This window comes from Vidua chalybeata, chromosome 2, assembly GCF_026979565.1.
Source record: "Vidua chalybeata isolate OUT-0048 chromosome 2, bVidCha1 merged haplotype, whole genome shotgun sequence".
NCBI classification, from domain to species: Eukaryota; Metazoa; Chordata; class Aves; order Passeriformes; family Viduidae; genus Vidua; species Vidua chalybeata.
Genome location: NC_071531.1, coordinates 106,082,355 through 106,109,481, shown reverse-complemented (window position 1 = coordinate 106,109,481; position 27,127 = coordinate 106,082,355). Strand labels below are relative to the sequence as shown.

Genomic DNA, 27,127 nt, shown 5'->3' with positions numbered 1-27,127 from the left:
AGACTAAATATTTTGTGGATATTTACAGATACGCAACTTAAAATATTGCATTCATTGAAATCAGTGGCACAGCTTTTGTGGGATTAAAAAGTTATTGAACTGATTTGAGAACTTGTGGTGAAAACAGAAATGAGAAGCTTCTTTTTTAAAATCTGGAAGCAAACAGATGTGCTTGAAAAAAAAAAAAAAAGTGAAAAATACTAATACTCATGCAAGGATGAGCTTCCTTGGGAAATCTGGAACTATTATGTTCAGGTCAATGTGCTGTACCACAGTGCAAAAGGGGAGATTGTCTTTGAGCACTATTTTACCTTGACAAGATGCTGTATGATCCCATGTGTTGAAAAGCACTGCCCAGTGTAAAATGGAACTCTTGGTCTCTGATTCTCATGTAAGGGATGTGACTGAGAACTGAAAGTTCTGTCCTTATCTACCCCTATCTTGCTTTCCAAGAACAATAAATAAAGAGTAAACCTTATTTGGTATTAGTAGTGGAATTTAAAGTATGATCTGCACTTAAATTTGAAAAGTAAGCTAAGGAAATGGATTTGGGGAGATAAGTGGAAAATATTATCCCCCAAATTGCACATATTCACCTTTTTGGGGTTCTTCCATAAATTGACCAGTATGCACTTATCCAATGAAGTCTAATTTTTCTTTAGCCCAGAATAGCTTTGGACTAGTGTAACCCAGTGGATTTCAGGGATGAACCTCTCAATTTAAATAATCTGTGTGAGAAGAGAATCAAGCCTATATTGCACAGACAGAAACGTGTGTCCTGGGAAGCGGTCAAGAAAAGAAGTTCCAAACTTCTTTTATTACTTTATTCATTAACCATCCAGCAACTGCTTCACTTTAAAAATAGCATCCTACAAAAGCACAGACATCCATCTCCTGTCTAGAAGCCATCTGGGAGAAGAATGGAAAGCTATTAAGAAATACTTTATGAAAAAGCCTTTTTTTTTTCCTCACAGCCATGAATTCATGGGAACCAAGACTTTTGCCCCAAATATATAGGTCTGACCAACTTATAGAAAATCTAAAAAAATGTCTGAGAAGGGGGAAGGTCATAAGGAGCTTACAAATCCTTGCAGTTCTAGGATAGCTTTGCTACATGAAATACTTGAAGATGATGAATTTGGGCCTGGACTCCCAGGAAAGGGAGAAAGAAGATAGTGCAGTAATAGAAAAATCTGCTTTAAAAACACTGTGTGGCAGCAATTACTAAATAAACCTTACTTTTTTTAAATTCATGGTATAAGATGGGTAAAATTTATTCTTTCAAATTCATTCAGTTCTAAATCAAATGTAAGTTTAAAAAATGTCATTGCCAGAAATCCTATATTTTGCATGGCTTTAAGTAGCATATAATGTGGAAACTACTGCTGCAGATCTTTTGGTTAGAAAGCTCAATAAATGCTTATTCTGTGAGATGAATTATACACCACGAGTATGTGTCATGAAGAAATTACTTAGCATAACATACAATAAATGTCAAGAAAAAGCCAAGGAATGACAAAGAAATTAAAAGCCTTGTAAAAACCTCTGGACATCTCACACGATCAGATTTCACATTAAAAAAAAAATATGAAATTTTGTTTTACTGCATTTATAGGAGGGTCTAGTAAAATGAGGCTATGTTCCAGCACACTTGGTTGTTTTGAGTAATAGCAGTGTCACAAAAACTCAGAAACCCTTGTATTTCAACTCTGGGCCATACCTGCCTCTCCATCCATTAATCAAATACGTGCTTCATGGAAGCATGAATGGAATGCAGAGACATGGAAGTCTTCCAAGCTCTGTGAGAAAGATGGGCCTAGAACAGTAAATACTGTCTATGGCCTTAGCTTACTTTTTCATAAAGCTTATTTTTAAAAAGTGAACATTTTACCTGGAAAGTGCTGAAATTCTATCTAGAATTCTCTTGGCCAGTAAACAGATTACATTGTAGCTGTGGGTAATTATGCAGCTCACTTCTAAGCAATGCACAAAATCAATTTTAATTAAAAAATCATTTATGCTGGACTGAGCCATGCCCATTTAGGAAAAAAAAATATTGACCCAGGAAAGTTCAGTCCAGATGCAGAATTCACTTTCACAGTAGTACCGAGCTCTTTCAACCCAATTTTCCAATCTGATTGACAGAAGGACAAAAAGGTCAAATGATTCACACGTCAGACTCGTGTGGAGCTTATCCCCAAGATCATCTTGACGCCCTGTCTTTTATTATAACAACTTAACAGATAGCTTCTCTCCATTTTGGTCTTTAGTATCCTCCTTTCTGGAACAGGTTGTTCAGTTCTGTCCCCACCAGTCATGTGACAAATGCTCTGATCCCTTTGCAACCAGACATGGCAAGGATTCGAGAATCAAACTAGGACAGTATTTATTCATGGCTTACCTTAAAATATACACAAGTGTTACCAAATTTAACTAGACTTAAATGAATGCTTATAGCTGGTATGACACAAAAAGATGTTGTGGTTCTGGTCCCTGTGAGTATTCATAAATTATAAGGAAATTATTTGATTGAATTTTGCTATACCTATCTAAAGTGCATGTGAAACAAATATTCATTTCATCTCTTGAAATAAGACTACAGTGTCATCACTGAAGCATGGACCCCTTTATAAGATTTAATGTTATTATTCCCAGAGCTGTTACAAGAATTTGAACTATTAAACCATGCAGATAACATCAGGGACACTGTTTTGCCTGGAGAAGTGACTTAATCCTATGCTGCCAACGTAGGAAGAACTCAATTTGGATAATAAGGGTGAATATATTCATTTTCAGAATATGGGACATGTAAGGACTTTGTTAGGTTTGGTTCTTGCACAGGTGCATGCAGAACATTAAGACACATTCAGTATCGAAAGCTGCTTGCTCTGCTTTTTGTTACCCAGCAAATACAAATAGCAAACCATACTCTCACCACTACAGAAAAGTTCGACACTCGTGTGGTCTGCTAGAAACCATTATGTTTCGTTTTGGCTTTCACAGTGATGCAAACTGCAAAATAACAATCTAGCATTTTTCTTTGCTATTTTTCTGGTGTGAAATGTGGAAAAACATTCACAGTAATTAGGTGCAGAGAGCACAGCAAGGCTGGTTCCCACAACAAACACACTATATGCAGTATATACATTTTCAGGTGACTTCCTAGCAGATCCCTGCAATAAAACTTGTGCAAAATGTAACCCTTTTTTTTTTCTGGATTCACTCCTTCAATCATTGCTGCTACATAGACAGCCTTTCAAGAGTTCTTTTCAAACCTGTCATCTCACAAAGCTATAGACCAGAAAGAACTTCTGAACCTGGAGGGCAAAGAAAACCTTTCTAATGGCACTCCAAGATATTTGCAAGAGCCTTTCATGGGAAGCTGAATAAGAACAGGAACAACTTAATGTACAAATAGGTTCTTAAAAAAGCCCAAACATTTAGAAAAAAAATGGAAATCTGCCTGAGGAGATAGTCAGTGGATGCCTGACAAAAATTGATATTAACCTATCCCAGGAAGACATTGTTTAGCTTTCTCTCTCTTTCCTATACTTCTCAATTGGAAGTGCACATTTGATGACATGACTGCTCAGCATAGGGGGAGTATGCACAAATATTAATGAAGATGAAAACCCCTCCTGTTTTGGCTGAGTGCCTAATTAAGTAGATGCTTAGCTGTAGTTTCTACAAAATTGACATAAATTATTTACAATTTGAAGTCAGACTGGAAATATCATTAAAATAGCATGAGAAAAGTTTTTGCTGTTCCATATCCTAGCTTTTCCACTCCCCACAAAAGGAACAAGTGAAGAAAACAAAATGGTGATCAATACACATGCATATATACACCCCATATGTTCACTCTTGGAAGCTCACCAGAAACACAAGTTAGATTAATTTTGAGAGAAGAATGCAAACCAGCTATTAGTGTATATTTTGATTTTTTTTACAATACTTTCCTACAAAAAAAAAAGCTAATTTGTATAAGGATTTAAGGTGTGGGATGAAGTGAAGGAAGAAGAAAATTGTAATTATCTGCAGAATGTTGTTGTAAAAAATTAAAGAAAATTCTTTACTGGAGGTGTTTGACCTAAGCTTTCTTTTGCTTAAGATTCTATTGCACATACTCTTGAAAAATCTTAAACACTTACTGTCACAGTCCTGGAGATTTTCAATTGCTGATAACAATCTTGCCCTGTCTTCTGGGTTCGAAATATTTAATTCAATAAGATGGCTTTCCTGTAGATCCTTTAAGTCCTCTAGAGTTTCATATCCATTCAGCAGGAGGGTTGAGGCATATTCCTATGAAAGGAAACAAGCAAATCCTCTCATGGAAACAAGCACTATGTTTAGTAGAGGAATAGGCACAGTTTCACTTTTTGGCCAGGTTGAAATGGGCTCTGTTCTCCAGTGCAATTGACTTACCTTTGGTAGAGGTGGAGAACAAGAGGGAACAGAGGCAGAGATGCCTGGGAGTCCTCCTGGCCATGCCAGCATCTGTGCCTGAACTCCCTAGCACAGCCCAGCAGCAAACAGGGCCAGGGCAGAGCTCTGTCAGAAATTATTTAATCGGCTGAGTGTCTGGACTTTTGTGGGTCACCCCATGAGTGTCTCCCACGCTGAGCCCAGGAGGGCCTCTGAGGGAAGGAGTGCTCTTCCTTTTCCTGGGAGGAACCCCTCGATACAAGCAAGGGGAGAAGCAGAGGGAGCCCTTGGCCCTGCTGTGTCACACAAGGTCCCTCTTGAGCTGTGTGTTGACTCAGTACAAAACTCTGTGCATGCTCCAGGGAAAGGAGTGTTTGCATCAGCAGCAAAGCAATTACCCTTATTAAAAATGTTACTTGTAAATCATGACCTCATTACACTTTGACACTCAGTCAAGATCTAGGGTTGCAGAGAGGGAGAGAGGCGCAACATGAGCACAGTGCAAAAATACTATTGCTCCCTAAAGATCACAAGAGATTAAAACCACAAATTCTCAGTTTTGGCGCTGGAGTCAGACTGCAGCCCAGTCCCTGAAATGTCCACAGCCACAGATCTCCTATACTCAGGGACACAGCTGCAGTCAGGCTGACCTGACAAGTCACCAGTGTCCCTCTCTGACTGGAGTCTCCTAGCCCAGCCACATGATGAGGTAAAATGCAGTTCTATAAGCTGCTCATGATGCCTTTCCTGGTCTTAAAAACTGGGAGCCAGACATGGTTAGGGGATAAGGGGTTTTTACCTTGGTATTTAATAAGGATCTTTCTTGGTGAACCACTTTGCCAAGGTGGAATGTGCCGCAGTGCGCACACACCATTGATTGTGTAAACAATTTATAGACCTTACAAATTAGCATATCTAACAAGGATGCTCCAGTGAGAGGCCTGGATGAATGGTGTGATATTCCCCTATCTGTGGAATTCCCCCCTGAATGGGCCAAATCTCTAATTTACAGGATATGTTCTAGAGGGGACCTTGGTTTCCCAAAAGAGCGTAGGGTTTTCTGGCCTCCTACTGCGAGGTCTTTAGGATGTTTGGTCTCCTGGCCTAACAGAATACCAGGACTATGCTAAGTTATTAGACTTAAGGAATTACAATTATGCATGCTAAGAATACTGAGGTTACATAGAAGTTATATAAAAGGTATATAAAAAGAAAAAAATAATCTTGGCATCACTCACATCAGATAAAAGACAGACACAAGATTGCTTTGCTTTGCTTTGCTGACATCAAAACTGCTGAAACCTGCCTTTCTCCTCCTGCCTGTAAATGACATTCAAACCCGAGCGCACAGAAAGGGAACGTTTCAAATAGAAATGGGAAATGCCTTGGCTGACCTGCAGCTGGACACATTCCAGGAGCTCTTGCAATGTTTTAGGCTTGGTCCTTTTGCTTCCTCTGTGTGGGTTTATCTTTCTGGGTGCAGCTTCTTCTTCCAAGATAATATCCACATAAATGAACTTGAAATTTCCTACTTTGTTGTTCAGCATGCCTGTCCATATGCCCATGGGAGTTTTGCAGATGATATCTATGATGTCTCCTTTCTAGAACAATAAAAAAAGCACACCTCTGGTTTGTTATATGTAGCTTTTCCTCTGTGGACCAAAACCAGCACTAGTCAGTGTGAAGAAACTTTTTTTAATTACCTAGATTTAGTGCCCTTCCTTTTATAAAATCCCTGGAAAATAATTACAGAAAGTGGAGCTAGTCCTTATCTCCAAACCTTGTGAAGGAGAGGTGAGCATAAGCAGTCCCTCTCACTATTTTTGTGCTCCACTTGGTCCCTGAAAAGGGATGGGGTTGCATCAGCAATTAACTTTTGTCATGGGGAGTGGGCATAGTTTTGGCAAAAAAACGCAAGGGATTACTGTAAGGTTATTTTCAAAATATGTACCATAGCATTTACAAAATAATCTTATTGTGTAGCATCTGAAGGGTCTTCAAAAACAGATAGCTGATCTGTGTGAAAGGTGGACTCCTACCCATTTTATAGGAATAATCAATGTCTGCATTTCTCAAAGATAATAAAGAACATTTAACTCCCGCAACAAATATGAGTGCTTAAAAGGGTGACAACACAGCTATTTCAAGAGGGCTTTTTGGTACAGGTGTTCACAGCCACACTGTGGGAACCAAGGTCTGAGCTCAGGAAAACAGTCATTCTGAGTAATACCCATAGTAAAAAGACTCTTACAAAGTCATGCATCCTACACAATTTGCTCCCAAGGACCTCAAAAATGAGCCCTCTCTTTTTGGCACATATCACAGAAAAATGTTGAAAGCCTTTGAAGAGTTATCCAACAAATACCTGCTTCGTCTGGGATTCTGTTACAAAGTTAGAAATCAAACTCAGTTTGTTAGGATGTGTCCACAGCTCCATGAGGTACATCTTTTCTGGTTTGGTCATGGACAGCAAGTCAAGTGGTCACCCACTTGTAGTTTTGGTACAAACCCAAGTACAGAATTGACTGTGAGCTGGTGACCTGGTTTAGTTAGAACATGGGGCTCAGAGGTGGGAGATCATTTGAAATGGAAACTAAACAAACATTTATTTAAAGCTCTATAAGCACGTGTTATTCTTCAAACTCGTGCAGGCTCAGGAGCTTCAGATGTGGTTGCAGGTCAGGATTAGGCAGTGGCTCCAAGCCAAGCTGCAGATGCACTTTGAATTCAGATTCAGGGTACTGAAATTTTGTGTGATAAATACAGGGGATTCCAACCCTAAGTATTAGCTTATAATTCCAAAATACACCACCCTAATGACTAAAAGAAACCCCATATGAGCCAGCAGATATTTGCCATTTCATGACCAGTTAAATAGTTAAAACTACTAAACTGTATTCAAAGAAATGCCCTAGATGTGGGTGGAAGTGGAAGGCAAGTGCTGAAGACTGCAAGTACCAGCAGAGCACCAGCTCTCATGTAGGCCAGAGAGGAGGAGAGGGAGTCTGTGTGAGATACAGGATTTGGCAAAATGAAGAAGATGTGAAGAAGAAAAGAGTCCGAAGGGCTATTTCTTTAAGTAATGTTCAACTGGGCCCTCTTTGTTGCTCTTCCTCACACAGCCCGGACACTCCTTGCCATGTCTGGGCTGAGGAATGTTCACAGCTCAAACACAGGCTTAAAGAAAGGTTCAATGTAAAGGCAAACTGGTTTTATTAAAGGCATTGGGTGCCATTGAGCTTTGGATATATCCTAGTTGTGACTGCGAAAGCTTGGGGAGACAACTTCACATCCCATGAGACTTAATTCTTTCTTACTCCAGACCATGTATGTGGGAAGCAACACGTATTTTACTCTCAGGAATGCTGGGGTAGGTAGGGAGATACCCTAAAGAGGTTCCTACCTGGAATCTGTGCCTTAAAAAGCTTTTAGCAACACTTGGCTTTGCAGCCTTGTCTGAACTACGTCCTTATAGAAGCACTGCAAAACCAGATCAGCCTTGCTTTTAAACTGTTCCACATGCTTAAGCAATTAAAAATTCATTATTAAATGTATTATTTACATGCAAAAAATGGTCCCCCTGGCATTGCTAGTGGGAGAGAAGGAATCCTGGTGGTTGTCTCACCTTGATTTTCAGCGAGTCGGTGTCGTAAGGACTGGGTGTGAAGTCAGTGTGGACTTTGGCTCGGCCGCAGAAGGGGCCGTTGTAGGGGACCTCGTCGTCAAACCGGAGGCTGTCCCTGTTGCTCGTGCCATCGGAGCAGCTGGTCACCCCACCTGGGAGAGAGGCAGCTTGAGAGAGCCCTGCACCAGATGCCCATACAGCAGCTCTGCACAGCAGCCCAAAGGAAACTGTTCAAAACCACAGAATCAGAGACAGAGCGTATTCTGTGTGGGTTTGACACGTTCCAGGATAACTACATTCAATAAAAATCATGCTACAAGAGACAGAACAAAATGGGTAGGAGATCTTTCATTAATATCTTCCCTAAAGTAATCTTTTTCTGGTGATGATACTAATAGACTACACATTTTATTTACAGACTTTTTGAAATATTACCTCTGCAGATTAATAAAATGCACCCTAAAAGAGCAATTTGGGGAATTAATTCTGCTGAACTTCTCCTGTTTATTCAGAGAAATGAAAACAAGTACTGTAGAAGTTATTTTATTTCATTCCAGAGCTAGCCGAAACATCAAAGGAACCTGCATTGCAGAGGGAAATTTTAATCTTATCAACATTTCTGCCTGTCATTTTATCCAAGTTGAGCAATAAAATATCAGCAGAGTAATTCAAGCAAATTTGAGCAAGCTCTGCAATATCCCATCCAAATATGTTTTTAGATAAGAACAGCAGTGTATTGGAAGTAAACTCCCATATACGATTTTCACAAATCACGTCACAGAAAATGATCATAAAAATGGTTTTGTTTGAGCTGATTGCTTAAGTGCACAGTTCCATCTCAGGGCCAGATTAACTCTAAGTGCAAATGGTCTGGACTGCAGCTCCAGTCTGCACTCAGGCCTCGGGCAGTGCCCGCAGGGTGACACAACAGTGTAACCAGGGATAGCTGTGCCTTGCCACCCAGCAGATATCCACAGCAGGGCAACACAGAGAGAGGTGCAGGCACATTTCTCATCAGAGACTCCTCTGCCCTCCAACCAAGACTACCGTGATGGGGGAGGGTTTTCAGTGGGTTTCAGGTGTGCTGTGTCTCTCTGCATCATGTCCCAAAGCTGCCAGGTCAGACCCACATCTCCCATCAACTCAGAGAGACTTTGTCTGCCTCCCATCTCCAGGGCAAAGGGTGAACTCACAGCCAGTCCGCCAGGAGAGGACGCTTGTGTGGCTGCACCCAGTGATTGCAAACACAGCACTAAGGCAGTGATAATGAAATGTATGGCATATATACCAGCACTATGTCCTATAATTCATGCTAATTTTTTTCTTCTGTTACTATTTCCACTCTTAAAAACACTCAGCTTATTTCTGGATAGATGTATATCTACCCTAGCTGCTACCCATTTAACCAAATTACACTTTTGTCTGCCAGAATGAAGAGCTCTCTACCATCACATTTTTGATCACCAGCTCTGATTCCACAGCCATAAGCAATAACTATATTCATCCAGTGACTAAATAAGAAGTATAGGTGTCTTGTACTTACTAGATGAGCTCTGGCCGCTGTTCAGACTATAGAGACTTTCCAAAGAGTCACTGGTTTTCAGGGAGACCTTCTCAGTATGTGCTCCACCACCAGGATCACTGTCATCTTTTCCCTCTTCATTCTTTAACACAAAAATCAAATGTTAACCCCCAAGAAATGTATTTTAGAGAATTTGTTTGTTTGTTTGTTTGTTTTAAAGCAACAATGGAGATCAGCTGATCGTTGCACTTTATGAAGAACTCCTTTGTGAGAGAAGGCATTTTTAGAAGTTGATGCCTGGTACTAACCATGCCCAACAATCACCCCTAGTATTTTATGATCCTAGAGAAATTCCCTCTTGTTTCTGCCCCACACACTTCATCCCTTCCCTGCTCAAACAGCTAAGCTAGGAAGACTACACCATACCATGGCAGAGCTGAAAGCTTGGAATGGGAAATTTGTGGGCAGCCTGATAAGATTTTGTCTGCTTGTCTCAGAGAAGGAAATATAAAGCTCAGTTCTGAAAGCAGGTGGTGAAGAGCTGGCTGACACAGCTGTGTTTTACACTGAACTTCTGAAGATGGTGGTTGCTTGGTGGCAGGCTGGGGACAGCTTGCACACACATAGGGCACTGGTATGTTTTAGCACCGTGCTCACCACACTGCCCAGCATTCACCCTGTCCTCGAAATCCAGGGCATTTCAGAATTAACAAGTACATGTTTCTCTCACAAAGTCTAATGGTCTATGAAATTGGCCCCTTGAGTTTATCCCAATAAATCACACCTCAGGAATCACAGCCTGCTCAAAACAATAAGATCCATATTTCAGTCACAGTTAAGTTAGAGACAATGTAACAGATAAATGAAATAGATCTTTCAAAGAGAGGGATTTTTCAGTAGAATTCATCATGTTGCCAGTGCATGTGATATCCTGATGCAACTGAAACTTCCTTCAGCACATTGTATTTGGGGAAAAATTAGTTATTCACTTGTGAGGTGATGAAGCAAAGATGACAGTGCATGTGTGAAGTAGAGATCTATACATGTCAGGCAGAGCACTGAAATGAAGAACTATACTGGTTTTCAACAAGAATTGTGCTTGTTACACCAGCCAGCAGCATAACAGATTAATCAGGATGCTGGTATTGATTGTCATCATCTCCTGCAGGAAGGAAGATCATGCTACATGTGTGTCCAACCAGATAATCCATTGAACTTCTGTCATGGGAATTGTTGCTTTAAATGTGCAGAAAGGAAATATAAAAATATAATATAAATATCATTGATTGCAGTTTAGAAAAACAACAACAACAACAACAAAAAACCCTAAACAAATGAAATACAGATCCTTGTCTTGGTCCTCCAAAAGGTATTTAAAGGTATCCTGTGGAAAATTATTTTCTACTTGTGACGTTCCTCATTGATTTTCCTTACTTAGTGATATTAGGTGATATTGACATGTGAGATAGGATGCAGACTAGCTAGATTTTTTAGGATTGTTAAGTGTGACAAGTTTTTTCCTTATGGTTTTAAATTTTGGAACTTACTGATACAAAGTACTGAGAAAACAGGGTTTGCAGTATGTGCAAGATTATATTTTTTATGTTTAATAAAGATAGTTTCACTAAGATTAGATAAGGTAAAAGGAGATAAGGTGTATGAGTTGGAATTCTCTAGGATGCTGGCTGACCTTTACAAAGTGGACTTCAGAAATAATTCTTGTATTGGGAGATAAATTCTTCTAATTAATCTTTTTGTACAAATTGAGCATCAGACTGATGATTGGGTTTAACCAATACTCCCTTGTGTCCACACATGAGGATGGTTTTTGTGCTCATACACACATGCTCATACAAATGTTCCTTGATGAAAAAACAAAATTAAATGAAGTAAGAGTTTTATGACTCTCTTGGGCCCTTACTGTGTGATTTGCATGTGCACTAAAATGCACATGAAGGAACAGGTACATACCAAAAGCTGGCTTAATTCAGTATGTGTTGTTACCCTGGTTTTACGGTTTGTCACAACTGAGGACAGCTGAAGCATGAACAGAAAAAATGCACATAATGTTTTTACTTCACATGTATTTTCAGCAAACACAAGGCTCTTAGGCTGTATTTACCATCTCCTCAGAGAGTGCCTTGATGTATTTTTTACCCATCTTTTTCTTCATGGTAAGTGAAATGGCTCTCATTTTCTTGCTCAGACTTCCTCCATTGTTTGCTGCTTTGATTTGTACTGCTTCCCCAATATCACTTATAGTCTCCAGCTCAGATATCTGTTTTGAAATCAAAAAGTAAGCAATAACTCACCACGAAAATAAAACACAGCAAGCTGAAGCAGAAATTACGGGGAAATATTAAGGACACTAACACAGTTAGCATGACAATATTCAGTCATGGGCATTTTCCTTGGAAACTGTGTACCTAAACAGGTTTGCAGCACAATACTCTATGTATAAATGACAGAAAGAAAATATATTTTATGGTAGGTAATGTTATTTCCCATTATTTATTGTCCCTAAGATCAGTAAGAATTGAGGGAATTTTTGCAGAGGTCTTGAAAACAGAAGTGAGACATCTGTGGGTTACTTGTAAAGTGCTGGGTACTTTGGGCACGCACGGATGTGAAGTGCACTTTTTTTTTTTTTTTAATTGTTTCTATTTTCACATCAAAATGCCAAAGTTTAGCACTTTAGTTTAGGTGTGATTCTCTTGGTTATTTTTGTCAAGGCCTCAATCAGTGAAGAGATGCAGGTATACAAGTAAAGTTCTCAGCACTGCAAAATTTACACAATAGCTTTCCAATGTTTTTGCATAACTGTCATGGGAAAGTGAACTGCAGAAATTCAAACTTTGTGTTCTACAGACCTCAGCTGAATCATCTGTCTTTGATATTGAGTGATGCCTGAAACGGTCAAAGCTCCCAAAGCTGCTCGTGCGCTGTAAAAGAAGAGAAGACAAACCTTGACTCACTGGTGCTGTTTTACTTTGTTCTGTTATTAAGACTGTCGAGCCACCTGTTGGTGTTAAAAATCCCTCCCATTTCGGTGGACCATGAACTGCTACATCCAGGTAGAAACAAAATATGAGGTGACTGTAGGGGAAAAAATTATGACTGTACAGGCAGAAGTAGAAAAACAAGTAAGAGAAACAATGCTACTTCAAATACTAATTAGGTAATGGATATGATTATGAGTTCTTTACATCCATTTCACATTATTTATGTAGGTAAATAAACATGCATTATTTGCAGGTAAGAAAGACTTATTTATGAGTTTCAAAAAAAAAAAAAAGGTGTCATCATAAATATGATACAAGCAATAGACTTGGTTTTGGTGGTGTAAATTGTGGCAATTTATACAATGCATTTTTTCAGCTGGGAAGACAATTTATGGTTCTTTACCATCAGGAATAAGCAAGGACTCAGGATTATGAATGAGGATTATGAATACCTCTTGTCCAAAATGCACACATTGCAGAGGGAGTAAGTAACAGAATAATCAGGCAGCCTTGTGCTTTTCTTCCCAGTGTTCCAATTAGAAATTCCAATTTTTAAACATAAATGGGTACAATTTTCTGCCATGCCACAGCTTTACTTGGCTTAAGAAAGCTGCATCACCTGAGCTGCTCATTAAGAGACAGTGAATAGATTGTTTTGACTTCCTTCTAGTTTGTACTCTTTCTGCACATGGATAAATGACATGGAAAGGAGGGAAGTGGCACAGCAGATTTTGAGGAGTGGGGTCATACAGAAACACCTGTCAGACATGCCCAGGCAGAGCTGCCTGACACTGCACTGCCCATGGGGGCAAAATGCATAAAATCTACATTGATGCCAAGTTGGGCATCCCTTTAAGTGTGGCCCTAGAAACAGCCAGAATTTGGACATCTATTCACTTTATAATGTTTTTAAAAGCTTGCTTTTATGTCTTCACCAATACTCACAGCTAGCTCTAGAATGACTTCAGGTTTTTTAAGTACTTCTCTCTTCCATACTAAATGAAAATCTTTAATGCAGTATGAGAGTTCTTGAGCAGGGTTCACTATTATACATGAGGCAATAAAATCTCAGTCTATTTTTGAGTATTCAAAATTCCCTCTGGAGGAAAAAAGCACTGAACTAAAATAGTAAACCACAAAATAATTACATTCTGTCTGATTTAATAAGTGATTTCAGAGTATCTGGGCTACAGCTTTTCCTGTAGTTATTCATCCTTTTACCTTACCCATGTGATTTCAGCCAAACTAGTTCCTTGTTCCATTGCTTTCTTCCCCCACCCCCACCCACATGAGTCATATTTTCATCTCCCCCAGATTTCTAAAGCACCCCCTGTGCACTCTTCACCTGGCATCTCCAGCTCCCTCCTTTTGCTGTCAATCCAGGAACTTCACAAGCCTTAAAAGGATTGTGAGCTCCCAGCTTTCCTATTACAGAGTTCCAATCTTCTCCACCAGGCAGGAATTGGCATGAAGCAGCCTCAGAAGCAACAGAGGTAGAACATCCTTTGGGCAACAAAAGAGGAGGAGCAAAGGACTGGTTTGGGAGCCAGTGCCTTTGCCTGCCTTCACACTGCAGGCACATTAATGCTGGCATGGACCAGCTTCCAGAGAAGTTAAGGAGAAATCCCTCCTTGATGTGTTTCCCTGCTTCCCCAAACTTATTTATTAACCAGTTCTGCCACCTCCCCCAAAAAATGAATGTGGACATAGCAATGGGAGCTTGAGCAGAGTCAGATGGAAAAGTCTACACATTTTGGCTCCATATTCTAAGCGGTGCAGCTTAAAAGAATAACATTCTCTTTCCCTACCCACCCCCACCCCAATATTTCTGGGCACATCTAACCTGAAAAATATTTCCAGCCAAAGGTTACTTGAAGAAACTGACCCAGATTTGTGAATATTTTTGGACAATTATAATGACATTTACTATTCACTGAGGGGAAAAAAAAAGAACAGATAAAAATCACACAGCTCTCCTTTTAATTGATTGTAAAATCTCTGTTGTCTAAACATTGTGGTTTATTTGTTTGTTTTTACATTGTGAAACTGAAAATTACAATTTGTATTGCACATTTAATTTTATCTAAAATTCCCATAAAAAGCTTTGCTATTAAGTAGATGAAGAACATCCTGTGACAAGGGGTTAGCTCAATAGTATGATATAAAAACACAACCCTGAGGATTATCGTTCTATTAGACAGGATTAACACCTTTGACTAGCTTGTCAGCCCAGCCAAATGTGCCCTGCAGCACAGAGCAGGAGGGAGAAGGGAGCCTGGGATTCACAGCAATACCGGGAAGGGAAAGTATAAAATTGTCTCAGCAATCTCTAAACATACACTGACCTTTCTGTTGCATTCCAACACTTCAATATGTCTAGTAGGAATAAGTGTATATTAAAGTGCAGATGTGCTGGAAATAGTTTAAAAGGAACAAGAGGAAAAACATTGTTTAGTGTTGGTCTTACCTATAAACAGCTTGAGCAGTTATTCTTTTTTGACCCTCGAAACAACCTTATATCCTACATGTGCAGGAGCCTGGGGCTATTTGGTAGTGTACTTCAGTGTTGCTTCATCCTCATTAAATATTAATAAGGGTTACAGGATGATTTCCACTGTTCTAGATAATGGTGTTGCTGCACTGGAGAGCACTGAATAGGGCTGCTTCAGCAGTTCTCTATACTAACTTTTTCCATTAAGTAATCAATAGGCACCACCTTTTAAAAATGTATCCAACCCCATTATACTGATAACGAAAAGCAGATTTAGGAGCTCCTGGCTGCAAAGGGAATGGGACTATTACTTTCAGTAGTGTCAGTCACTGCATTAGTGTCAGGGAACACCTACTTTGTGAAGATATGGACAGGCCTTATTTCCAGGTGAAGGGAAGCTTTTAAAGTAAATGCAAAGCTACTAAGAGAAAATATGCTATTGACTTTTGATACCAGGATTCAGCATCCTATAAAGTTAAGTGGTTTTTCTGGCTCAATTCATGCAAGAGCTACCCAGGGATATGTTAAGCAAATACGAATTTGCTCAGTAAAATCTAATGGAGGCACGGGCAGAGGGAGAAACAACTGTGTTTTCCTGCACAAGGGCTGATCAAATAATTTCTATAAATCAACGTATTAACTTTCCTCTCTTCCCATTCAGTATTCCAAACTAACATAAAAGAAAATATCAAAGATACTTTTAAGTATTTGAAAACCTTCTTCCTTCTCCTATATCATTTATTCCCTGAAATCCAGGAACTTTAAAAAATCCTTTTAATGGGATAAGTGCTATGTAATAGTTGTTTATTTTAATTTGGACAGTCTGCAGTTGATTGTCTGATTTAGGCTGTAAATAGCCTATAATTTTCCCTAGAAAATAATATGGTATGGTATGCAAATAATAAAACAACAGCTTCTGCAATCCATGTCTTTCTCTTATGAAACATCCTTCCCTTGTAGGACATATCACAGGAGAAGTTCTTGTCTGTGACAAGCTAGTCAGAACTTCCCTGGTGTCTAAAAAACAACCTTTGAGCCAAAACTGACTGCAGTTATCCTGATAAATAATCATTATGGGAGATGTTCATCCCATATTTTTCTTTGGACAATTCACACTGCTCAGCAATGTGTTTGCCTGCTGTCATAAATTCTGGCCCATTATATTTTGCTTCAAGTCCTATTCAAAATATCTTTTAAATCTTGCATGTGTCAAAGGCTTTGTACTGACCCTCTCACACATGTGAATCTCTTCAAATTCCTCCATGCATTTTAATTTTTACCTTCCATTCATGCTTAGACTACCCAAACCATGTAAGCTGTATAGGGGCGAACATGGACACTGGAAGTAACAAAAAGGGAGCTCAGCATGTTGCTCAATTTCCTTGCCTGCCACATACACTTGTCTTCTTCCCTCTTTTTTGAAAGCAGACACAGCAGCCCTCAAGAGAACAGCCTGTTCTTGCTGCTCTGATTGATGGAGATAAGTGGAGATCAGGATTTGATTCATTTGTTCTATTCCCTGATGGTTCTAGTCCCTTCAGACGGAGGAGACCACTCTGAGAATGAAAGAGTTACCAAGTAGGGATGAATATTTCCACTCTGCTAGCTTATCTTCTTGCATAGATAATCAAAAGAATTGTCTCCTACATTCCCAGATGGCAAGATAGCAATTTATAGCTTTTTGGATGTTCTGTGGGAAAAAACCCACAAACCAAACACCACCAAAAAAATCCTCACTTCTGTATAAAAAATGAGAATTTGTGTAAAAGATTAAGTGACTCTCCAAAGGGTAAGGGAAGCAACAAAAGAGAAAACATCATGACCTCTGTACCACAGGGAATTTTTCCTATTTACACATTAGTTACACATACAGAACTTCTGACCACTAACCAACACATTAATATAACTTTATAGCCCACATGAAACACAGCCTAAACCTTGCACTTCACCAGTCAAAAGCAATAAAAAAGATACAGCTTGTTCCTGCTAACTCAAATAGAGCAATCTACTAAAATGGCATTTTTAACTGGCTTAAAAATGACTCTATAAAAGACTGGTTGTTATCATGGCCTGGTGTTCAGTAGCTGCATGGAGGTGGGGGAGAGAGGGGAAGCAAAGTGGACTTTGAACAGAGCTGCCACCATGAGGCCTCAGATCAAACACCCTAAATTTAACAGTGGAAAAGGACTGGAAAAGCAAAGCTGAATTTAAAAAATGAGTTAATCATAACTAACACTCCTCCAGGTGAACAAACTGCACTCTCCAAAGTAAACACTGAGCAGCTGTTTTATCAGTGCCTTTAAGTGGTACCAGCCTCGGTCTCTCAGCCCTAAATCCCCGCTGACACGAGGCACGCAGTTCCCAATAACCCAGTTAGAGTCACCACTAGAAACCCAGTCTCCAGTGCTTTCCAGGGGCACCTTGCCCTGGGCAGGCACCTGCTGGGGCAGCTGAGAAGGGCACAGCTGCTGTTACTCAAGTCAAATGAGGGTGGGATTTTTTGCAAGGTCTGTAAGTCTTCCTCTGGAGGGGGGAACCATGTAGGACATCTGAGCCAAGAGGCAGTTTGGTCTGGCAAAAAAAAAATGTGCTGTGTTGATTAAACAACTTTGTGAGGGACTAAGTAAGGAAGCAATTTAGGAAACGCCAGTCTTAACACTCGGAAAGTTTTGTGCAAGTGAGTATTGCAAAATGTGCAAGGAGGGGAAGGGACCTGACTCCACTTTCTTTAAATGCACATTGACCCTGAATTTTGAGCACCATCATTCCTGCCCAGTTGCTGCAGAGCACTCTCAGTTGCCAGTGAGAAAAGTCACTCCTTGTGCTCTTCTGGCAGTCTGTCCAATTCTGGGAGTGTGCACACAGGTATTTGCAATAATTCTGTAATTAAGACTTTATTATTTATATGACATTTAATTAAAAGTGACTTTCAGTGGCACACAAAACCATGAAAAGAAAATGACTTTAAAAGAAGGTTAAGGATGTGTGACAAACTCAGAGGAGCTATGAAAATGACAGTTAAGGATTTGGCATGATGTGCGCTTCCACCTCCCTGCCATCCTTTTTCTACCCTTCATTTTACACACGGGCAGAAACGCCGAGGGATGAGCCTTGAAATCCACCCTCCACAAAACCATCACTGCAGCAGAGGGGAGCGCTGCCTGAGTAAAGGCTGGTTGAACACTACATAAGCATTGCAGGCTTTGATCTTTAATCCCTTAAATACCAACATCTTTCCTCTCCTGAAACTTCCTCCTCTTCAAACCCGCTGAATTCACAGACGAATTCTCACATTCTAAAACCAAAGCACTTAGCAGCTTCAATTAAAGTCCTTTCCTGCTTACTTAAACAGCATGATTTTAATAATGCTGTGTGTTACCTAGGTCCTGACCTTGCAGGGTTTTGCTGGATTTCCTGTGTGAGAGAAATTACTCACAAACATGTTTGCCTTAAATGAAGACAAAAATACATATGCCTGAAGAGGAGCTGAGAAGAATCCAGCCCCAAAGGTTCAGTTTTACAGGGACCCCCACGCCTGGCCAGCACACCCACAAGTGGGGCAACCAGCATGACCCTGGCAGAGGAGGTGGGAATTTGGCTGTTCAGTGGAAGGTGTTCCTTCAAACGACTTTCCAGATAAAAACAAGATTAAAAAAATAACCTCTAAGCCACGGTCAAGTCTGACCGTCCCAAAAGCTCGTTTGTTCTTTTTCTGAAGAGTAAGCAAACTTCAGAAAGCCCTTACACGAGTTTCACTGCCCTACTGCAGTCTTACCCTTGACAACAGGTAATCTCCAACAATAAGCTAATTCTAAGAAACTTGGGGGAGGGGGGCAGAAAGAGAGTTAGTTTTTATTACTTTTAAATGAGTGTTTGATACATCATCTTGGTTCCTCTGATTAATGTGCGCAGCAAACTCAGCCATTGGAGTTGTAATGTTTCTGCAAGCTTCCCTACAGCAAAGCCTAGCCATTAATTCAGTGGCATATGTCAGCTCAGCAGAGCAAGGTCACTCTTCTCTTTCAAGGGGAACCTTTTTAGAAATAATAAAACTGACAGAAAGTTCTTTTTTGCATGCTTTATGTCACCTGAGGTTGAGTGCTGCAGTTAATATCACAGAGCTTATAAACATTCCCATCTTCAGCAGTCTCCAAACCCACCGGGCTGTTAGAACCTCAACTATTTTTTTTTTTTTAAAGTAATATAGTGACAGCTTTATGTGGGGCAGATATACAGTATGTAATCCTAAATGAGTAAAAAGTAAGTAAAAAATGAACAAATCTTTTCTTGGGCATTTTAGAGGAGAAATTTTGGAAGACACTAAGGACTGCTGATACTGCAGGATGTTAGTGCTTAGAGAAAAAGATTTGGGATTAGGGACTTTATCTCTGTGGATGCTTGCATCTTTGGATAAAGGCAGGAAATTTTAAAATATACAGGTCCACCTTGTTTCCATTTCACTGCAAACTGATACTGTATAGGCATGTGATGTAAAGAGAGCACAAAATGAATTGATCTATTTATGGAATGATTTTTAATTTGTAAATAAAGATGTCCTAGTCATCTGTTATGATAACTAATTGCAACTGGAACTTATTTATCGGGGTACAAATGTTATGGAACATGATAAACAAAATAACGAGCTGAAGAATAAGATCCAAACAATAGGTCATTGTTCCCGCTCATTATCTCCCTTCAGACATCCTGACTACACTTGATTAATGAATCCATAGTGAGATTAACTGAAATTACCTTAATGGAGATGCACTACAGTAGAGAAGCAAAATTCAGTGCAGTATCTATCATCAGTCACTGTGAATTTGAGTGCTTCATCAGATCTATCTGTCCATTTATTTAAATCACTTTTATATTGGGAAACAAAGCAAAAAAACCAACAAAGAAATAAAATACTCTGTTCATTAGAGTGCGTTAACTTTTGACTCCCTTGAAATGTAGACTAGGTCACCATTTTTGCTCTTTCTTGTGTCCTCCCTTGTCAAATGGCTGTGTTCCAGCATTGGCTTATTGTCATCCACAGGCCAAAGTTATCCTTATTTTCCAGTTGAAGAAAGCACATGTGGCACTTCATTGCAGCTTCTCAGGCTTCAAAAACTGGACATGCTCACAGAATTTGTGCCTGGGAATCCTAAATATGCTTCTGAGAATTTTGAACTCATAAGTTCAGCAAGTTTTTGGTTTTGTATGGAAGCTGAAAGAAGGTTGCCAGCTCAGGGTTTCCATATGATTTGGGAGTGTGTCAGAATCCTTCTTAGTGCACAAGTTATAGCGTATTAAATTCCATGTTTGCTTTGTAGTGTAAGCTCTATAATTGCAATCCTAGGGGGAAAAAAAAATCTAGGAATCTGAAGATATCATTCTGATTCTGTTCAGGTCACTCCAGAAAAGGAATGAATACAATTAATGGCTCATGGGGGTACCAGTAAGGTACCCAGTAATCAATTCCCCTCTCTCCATTTGAATATCTCTGTGGCATGGGTTGTTGTCATCACAGCTCAGTGGAAAACTACATCTTCATTTCATGAAAAACAAGTGTACCAGGTGCCTGAAGTGTGTTTTCATTCTGACAAATGAGAAGAGTGAGACTGAGCATTTTCCCCCTCCCCTGCTCCTGCAGCCTCCACGAGCACCACACGCAGTGGAGAGACGCTCACCAGTGAGGTGCTGCTCCTGAGGCAGAGACAGCAGCGAGGGCTTTGAGGTGTTCTTTGAGCCACAGATTTAAGGACGTACTCCAAATCCTACTGAAATCAGCCCTACCACTGCAAAGGGAACTCTACCAACTACATCCTTTTAAGCTGTCATGAAGGGGTAGGAAGATGTTGCCTCTTCCCATTCCTTCAGATACTGGCTAAAATCGCAAACACAAAGACATTTTCAAACATTTTACCACAATAACCAATATATATTAGTCAAGCAAATGTAAACTCCATTACAGAGACAGGCAGAAAATAACGTTAACATGCCAATAGCCAACATGAGAAGAGCCTTGCCACATGCTTGTGCTAGAGCTGAATGCCTGCTCTACCATCATCAGTCATTTCATGCATCCTCTCCACAGATTCTGAGCTTAACCATCAATGAACCATGTCTCTTTCCAGCTTTTTGAAGTGGTTTCTGAACATTCCATCTGATCTTAAAGAAGGAGGCAGAAGTGTAAGAGCAAAACAGCACAGCTGTGGCCAGTGAAACCGTTCAGGAGCGGTAGAGCTGAGCATCCCCTTTGCACAGGTGCAGGCAGCAGAGAGGCCACAAGAGCTCATGGCTGGCTTGGCCACTGTGTTGTCCCCTCTTTACACATCTGCTTTGGGCTGTGCTGTTACTAAGTGAAGCTGATTTCTTTATCTCATGGCTGCAGCCTGTCAGTGACACATCCCCATCTCTGTCTCAAACATAATGGTAGAGGAATGAAACTGCAGCATGTTTTCTGGTTGAGCAGAGCTCCTTTGGTGTTTATCCTGTCCCTGAAAAAGCCATGAGGAACACTGCAGAAAAACCTAAAGCCAAGTACTCAAGTATTCAGGGACTCATGTCACATTTGTCCTTCAATATACCTGGAAGAGCAGCAAACCTACCACACCTTCTGATGAGGTCAGCATGGACAAGTGGAGGAGCTCTCACTTCTTACAGTTCTCAAGGAAGTGACCATTCAGCACCTCATGGAAATCAAGTTCAGCAGTGTTAGATTACATGGCTGTTCTAGTGAGGGTGATAAAAGAGGTGAAGACATAGAAGGATAGGAAAAGGGCTAAAACTCCTCCCAGAAGACATAATGGTGCAAACCAGCAGGTCACTAGAGCTTCTTGCCAGAGAACACTTGTCAGCTTCAGTGCTGGGTGATGAGATAGAAAACCCTTTGCTCTTGACATTCAGCTTTCCAGAAAGGGGCCAGAAGATGTTATGACTGGCAATTAAGCAGCCTGAAGACTCTGTGCAGGTGAAGTCATTATCCAGATTGCTGCGTATCCATGGAATAAACTAAAAAAAGTATGGAGAGGAAAAGTGGCAGAAGGGTATATATTGTGCATATTCAAAGAAGCAGCTTCCCTGAAGAACTCTTCAAACTTTTCCACAGGCTAGAATTTCACTCTCAGGTTTAAGAAGAAAAATAGTAAGAACATGCTCTTGGGTGCACTGTAAGTGGAATAATTTTTTTTAAAAAAGCTACAAGGGTTAGAGTAAGCATGAATACAGAAGAGATTTTACTTAGAAAAAAGATAATTGATCGTTCATCATCCTGTGGAATAACAACACGCATAAAATACACCTCTGATTCATGAAATAGTTTTCCATTTGGATGGTTTAAAGGATATATGATATGCTAAATATTCAGAGCATATATAATCTGTAGACTGGTGCCAAGCAGCAAATATTGAGCAAAACCACTGACACTGCCAATTTGTGGAACAGAGTATAACTGTTTCTAACAACTGGAGTAACTCTGCTGTCTTTGTTGCAGCCTTTCGGAAGAGAAAGCTTAAAGGATATTGTGATTACAGAGCCCAGAAGACTTTTTTTCCCCTTCTCAGGAGTGGGTATTCCCAGCAGGTTCTACCCACATAGCAAGGGGTTGATTCTTCTGGCTGAAGTGTTTGTGGCCACCCAGAAGGTGCTTTTACAGCTGCCAAGTGATGGCTCTGTAACAGCATTTGTCTGAATTTATGTTGTGACATAGATTACTAGATGAATATGGAAGTACAGGAAACTGTAGGCCACATCCTCTGCCAGACCTGCTTTTTTCCCAGCAATGACAGGTATCCTGACCAATGTTTACTTTGAGGTATTTTGGTTTTCCTAGAAACTCAGTGAGTAAGTCAACTGCTCTTAAACAATTCTTAAAGAATTAGGACGCAACTAATGCTGATTTATGTCACCTTGGTAGTTGTGCTATGGTATTTATCAGAGAGCACAGTTATAAATGCTGTGGCTGATAGTCTGGTTTCTAAAAATGCCTGGATAAGGTGGTTCAGGCAGACTTCTTGAAATGTTCCTACTTGCTTAAGAAAACAAACAAAACCCTGGATTTGTTACTGTAAGCAAAATGAATATTAATGTGTAAATATTCCCTTTAGAAGGTTGCTCTCACTTGTTTTAAAATATTCTGCTCTTAAGGACTTAAGCCTGGCTAGTAAAGGAAACCAAGATAGGGAAGAAACAAGAAATTAAATGAGTATTGTGCAAAGTTGACAAAAATGTCAAAAGATGCTTTAATCAAGGGAACACACAAATTACATCAGTACTGGAACAGGCCACAGATATAATTTTTCCTTTGTAACAAAAGCTAGCCAAGAGTTGTCAGAGTCCTCAATGAGACTATGTCTAGATGTGAACATCAAAATGGGGAGTCTGGTCATCCTAATCAGCCTCCTGCCCAGGGCCAGGTGAGAGATGACTGTTCTTTCCCCACACTCTGGACCTTTACTTCCCACTGAGAAAGCAAAATTCCTCAAATTTCAACAGCTTTCTAGAAGAATATGTTGACATATATATTAAGACACAACTTTCTGAAGTGGCTCATGAAAATACAGAATAATTAGCCGATGACGGGGAAGCATGATGATAATATAAATAAAGAAAAAATAGCGGAAGTAAAAGAAACAGTAATTTGATTGTAGAACCACCCACTCACACAAGAAAAATAACCCAAGGTTCACTCTGACCTTGTTCCAGTATTTTATGAAGCCTAGGGGAGACAGAAAACACCTTCTGAAGTGTCACCTGCAATCCCTCCTTTCCCCATCCACACACACATGGTTTTTACAAGTATCATTATTTTTCTCTGAACCCCCCCACTAAAGGCCCACAGGTATTTACACCATAAACCAGGTTCTTAAAAATACTTCCCAGATGTTGTCATCTGTTCCTGCTTATTTACCAGAGTTCAAATGGATTTTGACAAACAGTCTTTGCTCAAGAGGCAATGCAGTAAAGCCCTTTAATGACAGAACTATGTGTCATCTTTGCCTATAAGCATAAATTTGCACAGCGGGCAGTACGGTGAAAACAGCTTATCATCAACTCATCACCTCTCATCATTGTTAGAATGAAATGCAAATGGAAACGAACATCACTTCAGTCATGGTTGTGAAAATTAGCATCTGTGACATTAGCAGTGGCTCATTTATTATGCACTCAAAATTTCAGGGGGAAAGAAAAGAATGTAAAACTTCATAACTCTACCAATCTTCACCTTTGAAATAAAATTAAAACCTTCAGCTTTTCCCACTCAAGGATAAATCCTAGTTAATATTCATTAACACCAAGCAATCTCTTCACTGCAGATCTTGTCCTACAGAAGTTCTAATTATGGCTTGAATTATTTTTGGTGTTTAGGTTCGCTATACCTATTTTCTGTTTTCTTTTCTTTAATAAGTAGTCCCTATTGGAGAGGCACGAGCCACCATCCGAGAAAAATGCAGCCCCAAAAAACTTGCTTATAGTATCTGTCTGCATTACAGGCTCCAAACACTTAGGCAAGCAATAAACTTTACTCAGATAATCCTGCTGAAATCAATGGGATAACAGCTAATTTATTCATTTAAGTCAAAATCAGGATCAGGCTTTCTGTGAAGAAAATATAAAAAAGGTGAAATTCTGGCCTCAAGAATATGGCAAAAATGTGCATTGATTTCTGCAATGTCAGGGTTTCATTTTAAGCTTATAAAAAGTAAAATTACTGGTATGAAATTGTACTGGGGAACAAATTTGCATATTAAAATGTTTCCTTCCATTGGATTTGCCATGCTTTTCTCATAACGCTGAAAACAAATAATGGTTTATCACCTAAGTAAGCGAATATTGATTTATTTAGAAGCTTGGACATCTTTTTGCCTAAAAAAAAATGCAGAGGCATTGACCCTGAATTGTCTTACACACCAGAAGTAAACTGAGTTTAAAGCACCAAGTGCATTTGGAAGCAGAATAAGGAAACAAAAACGTCTCAAACCTTTAGCATAAACATAGATCAACTGTCATGTAGAATAATGACACAAGACTTTCTTCAGTCAAGCCAGAAAAAATGGCACAAAGTTGTCTTTGCTTCATGTTGAAGTAAAGCCAAGAGTCATCAGGCAGTTCTCAAGTTTGCTGTATCCAGAGGAATAGGGAGGAGAGAGAGACAGAAAGGAGTAGGTTCTGCCCAGAACATTACATGTGCTGGCAAGTGGGCAAGACAATGCAGGGATGTTTTACAGATTATTTGCACCTGGACAAATGTGTAAAACAGTGTGAAGTGGAATGCAGAATAGCTGTGAAGTGCTTTAATGGAGTTTTATCTGTGTGGTGCTGCCTGAAGGGTGTACAAAAGAGAAGACTAGAACCTGTATAATTTGTTAGAGTGTTTTTCTCTTACCATCATTCTAAGTCTGCTTCATTCCACTCCCCAGATGCACTGACATCTGTAACATCATAAGGCTCAGAGAGGCTGAAATCCAGGTGACTTCAGGGCTCTTCCCTTCATCCTCCAAATCAACTGCTCTCCTCCTCCCCAGCTCTCTGAGGGGATGGTGGGACAGACTGCACAGACCCATAGCTGAAGCACATTTAGGACACACTTCCTTTCCCACTTGTTTTCCCTCTCTGCCGTGCTCCAGGAGTGCAGGAGCCACACGCTGTCCCTGCAGTGAGCCACTCCAGCCATCGGCGTGACCATGGACCTCAGGGCTTTGTGCAAGACCTACTTTGTCTGACCTCGCCTGCCCACAAATAATTCTGCAGCTCTGAGCAGCTACACTGTGTAAACCAAGCCGTGTCTCATCTGGCAGAAATGAAAGGAGGGCAGGTAAGGACTCCCTAAAGGGAGGGATGGGAGATGCACACGTTCTGTTGTGATAGAAAGTCATTTAAGGTCCTGGAGAGACACATCGGTTAGACTAGATAGGCTTGGAAGAGAGAGCTTAGCTCTTCAATTGGTTGAATTTCTTCAACATTAAGCAGGGTATTTTTAACCCTTTAGACTTTTCCTTTATAATTCAGCTTCCTAAGCTGTTATACAAGGTATAAACGTGCACTAGTATGAACAGCTACAATAATAAACATTTTCAAAGGATCAGAATCCTTCCAGTATCTCTTTTGAATGCATTTCTACCTCATTTCTCTCCCAGCTTTCTCTGGAATGACACCTGGTTTAGATGTCTTTTTGCCTAGCAATGAATGTTTATTTATATAAATGCATTCAGTAGTTATATGCATATCCAGGAATACACAAGAGCTGCCAGACAATTCAAAGAAGTTATTAGCATGGCTGTAGCACTACTGAAATCTTGCTGCATGACAAAAAAACCCTGCAAAACTATTCTTTTGTGGCATAGATTAACTTTTTCATAGTGCACACTGAGAGCATTAAAATAGATTTTTGTCTATGCAGCATCTAACACATCTGCAGAAGTCCCTTAAGCACCACAATAACAAAGGTAAATGCATTGCACATAGTGAACAGTGAGATACTGAACCTCTATTACTCTTGCACTGGATGTTGAATTGCCCACCTCCATGAGGGGTTTTATACAGGGACAGCAAGTTGCCTTGAGAAAGGCTTTAACACCATCCCTCTGTGATATTCATTCGTCTTTATCCAAAGGCATCAATTCATGCCAGTATTCTTCACATTAGAAAGTAATAAAACCAAAAGGGTTAAAAAGAAAATATTGGTGAAACACTCTAAGAAACACACAGAAATTCGTACAGTTTGATAAAGTCGTCACCATGGTTAAGATTCAGTTACCTAAAAAGATCTTTTTGGTGTCCTCTTTGAGGGTCTAAGGCTGCAAACCTGATTTTCATTTAAAATTAAAAACAGGCCTTATGGCTCTCTCACAGGTCTGTGTGGATGTGTTGGAGACACTGGGATGTCTGAGTGGCCTGAAGGCAAGGTGAGGGAGCCCAAGACCTGTCCAGTGGCAATGGTATCATGCCATGTGAGCATGAGGAGGTATCAAATGTGGCCAGCACAGAGCAGGGCCAGCCAGGACATGACCTACAGAGGTCAGTTGTGAAATCCTGTAACTTCTCCAAGAGTTGAGGACTTGTGTCCCATCTTACCCAAC

The 27,127-nt window shown here is 40.0% G+C and overlaps 1 protein-coding gene across 2 annotated transcripts in view; it reads right to left on the bottom strand.

Moving 5' to 3' along the window:
- Nucleotides 1-27,127, bottom strand: part of SAMSN1 (SAM domain, SH3 domain and nuclear localization signals 1) — a 50,916-nt gene that overhangs the window by 5,551 nt on the left and 18,238 nt on the right. For both annotated transcript variants that reach the window (XM_053934968.1, XM_053934967.1), the window contains exons 2-7: nucleotides 12,443-12,514; nucleotides 11,695-11,850; nucleotides 9,594-9,714; nucleotides 8,051-8,202; nucleotides 5,820-6,026; nucleotides 4,152-4,302 (exon numbers count right to left, since the gene is read on the bottom strand). In XM_053934968.1, coding sequence (XP_053790943.1) covers nucleotides 4,152-4,302; nucleotides 5,820-6,026; nucleotides 8,051-8,202; nucleotides 9,594-9,714; nucleotides 11,695-11,850; nucleotides 12,443-12,514 — 859 coding nt within the window. The remainder of the gene's footprint in view (nucleotides 1-4,151; nucleotides 4,303-5,819; nucleotides 6,027-8,050; nucleotides 8,203-9,593; nucleotides 9,715-11,694; nucleotides 11,851-12,442; nucleotides 12,515-27,127) is intronic.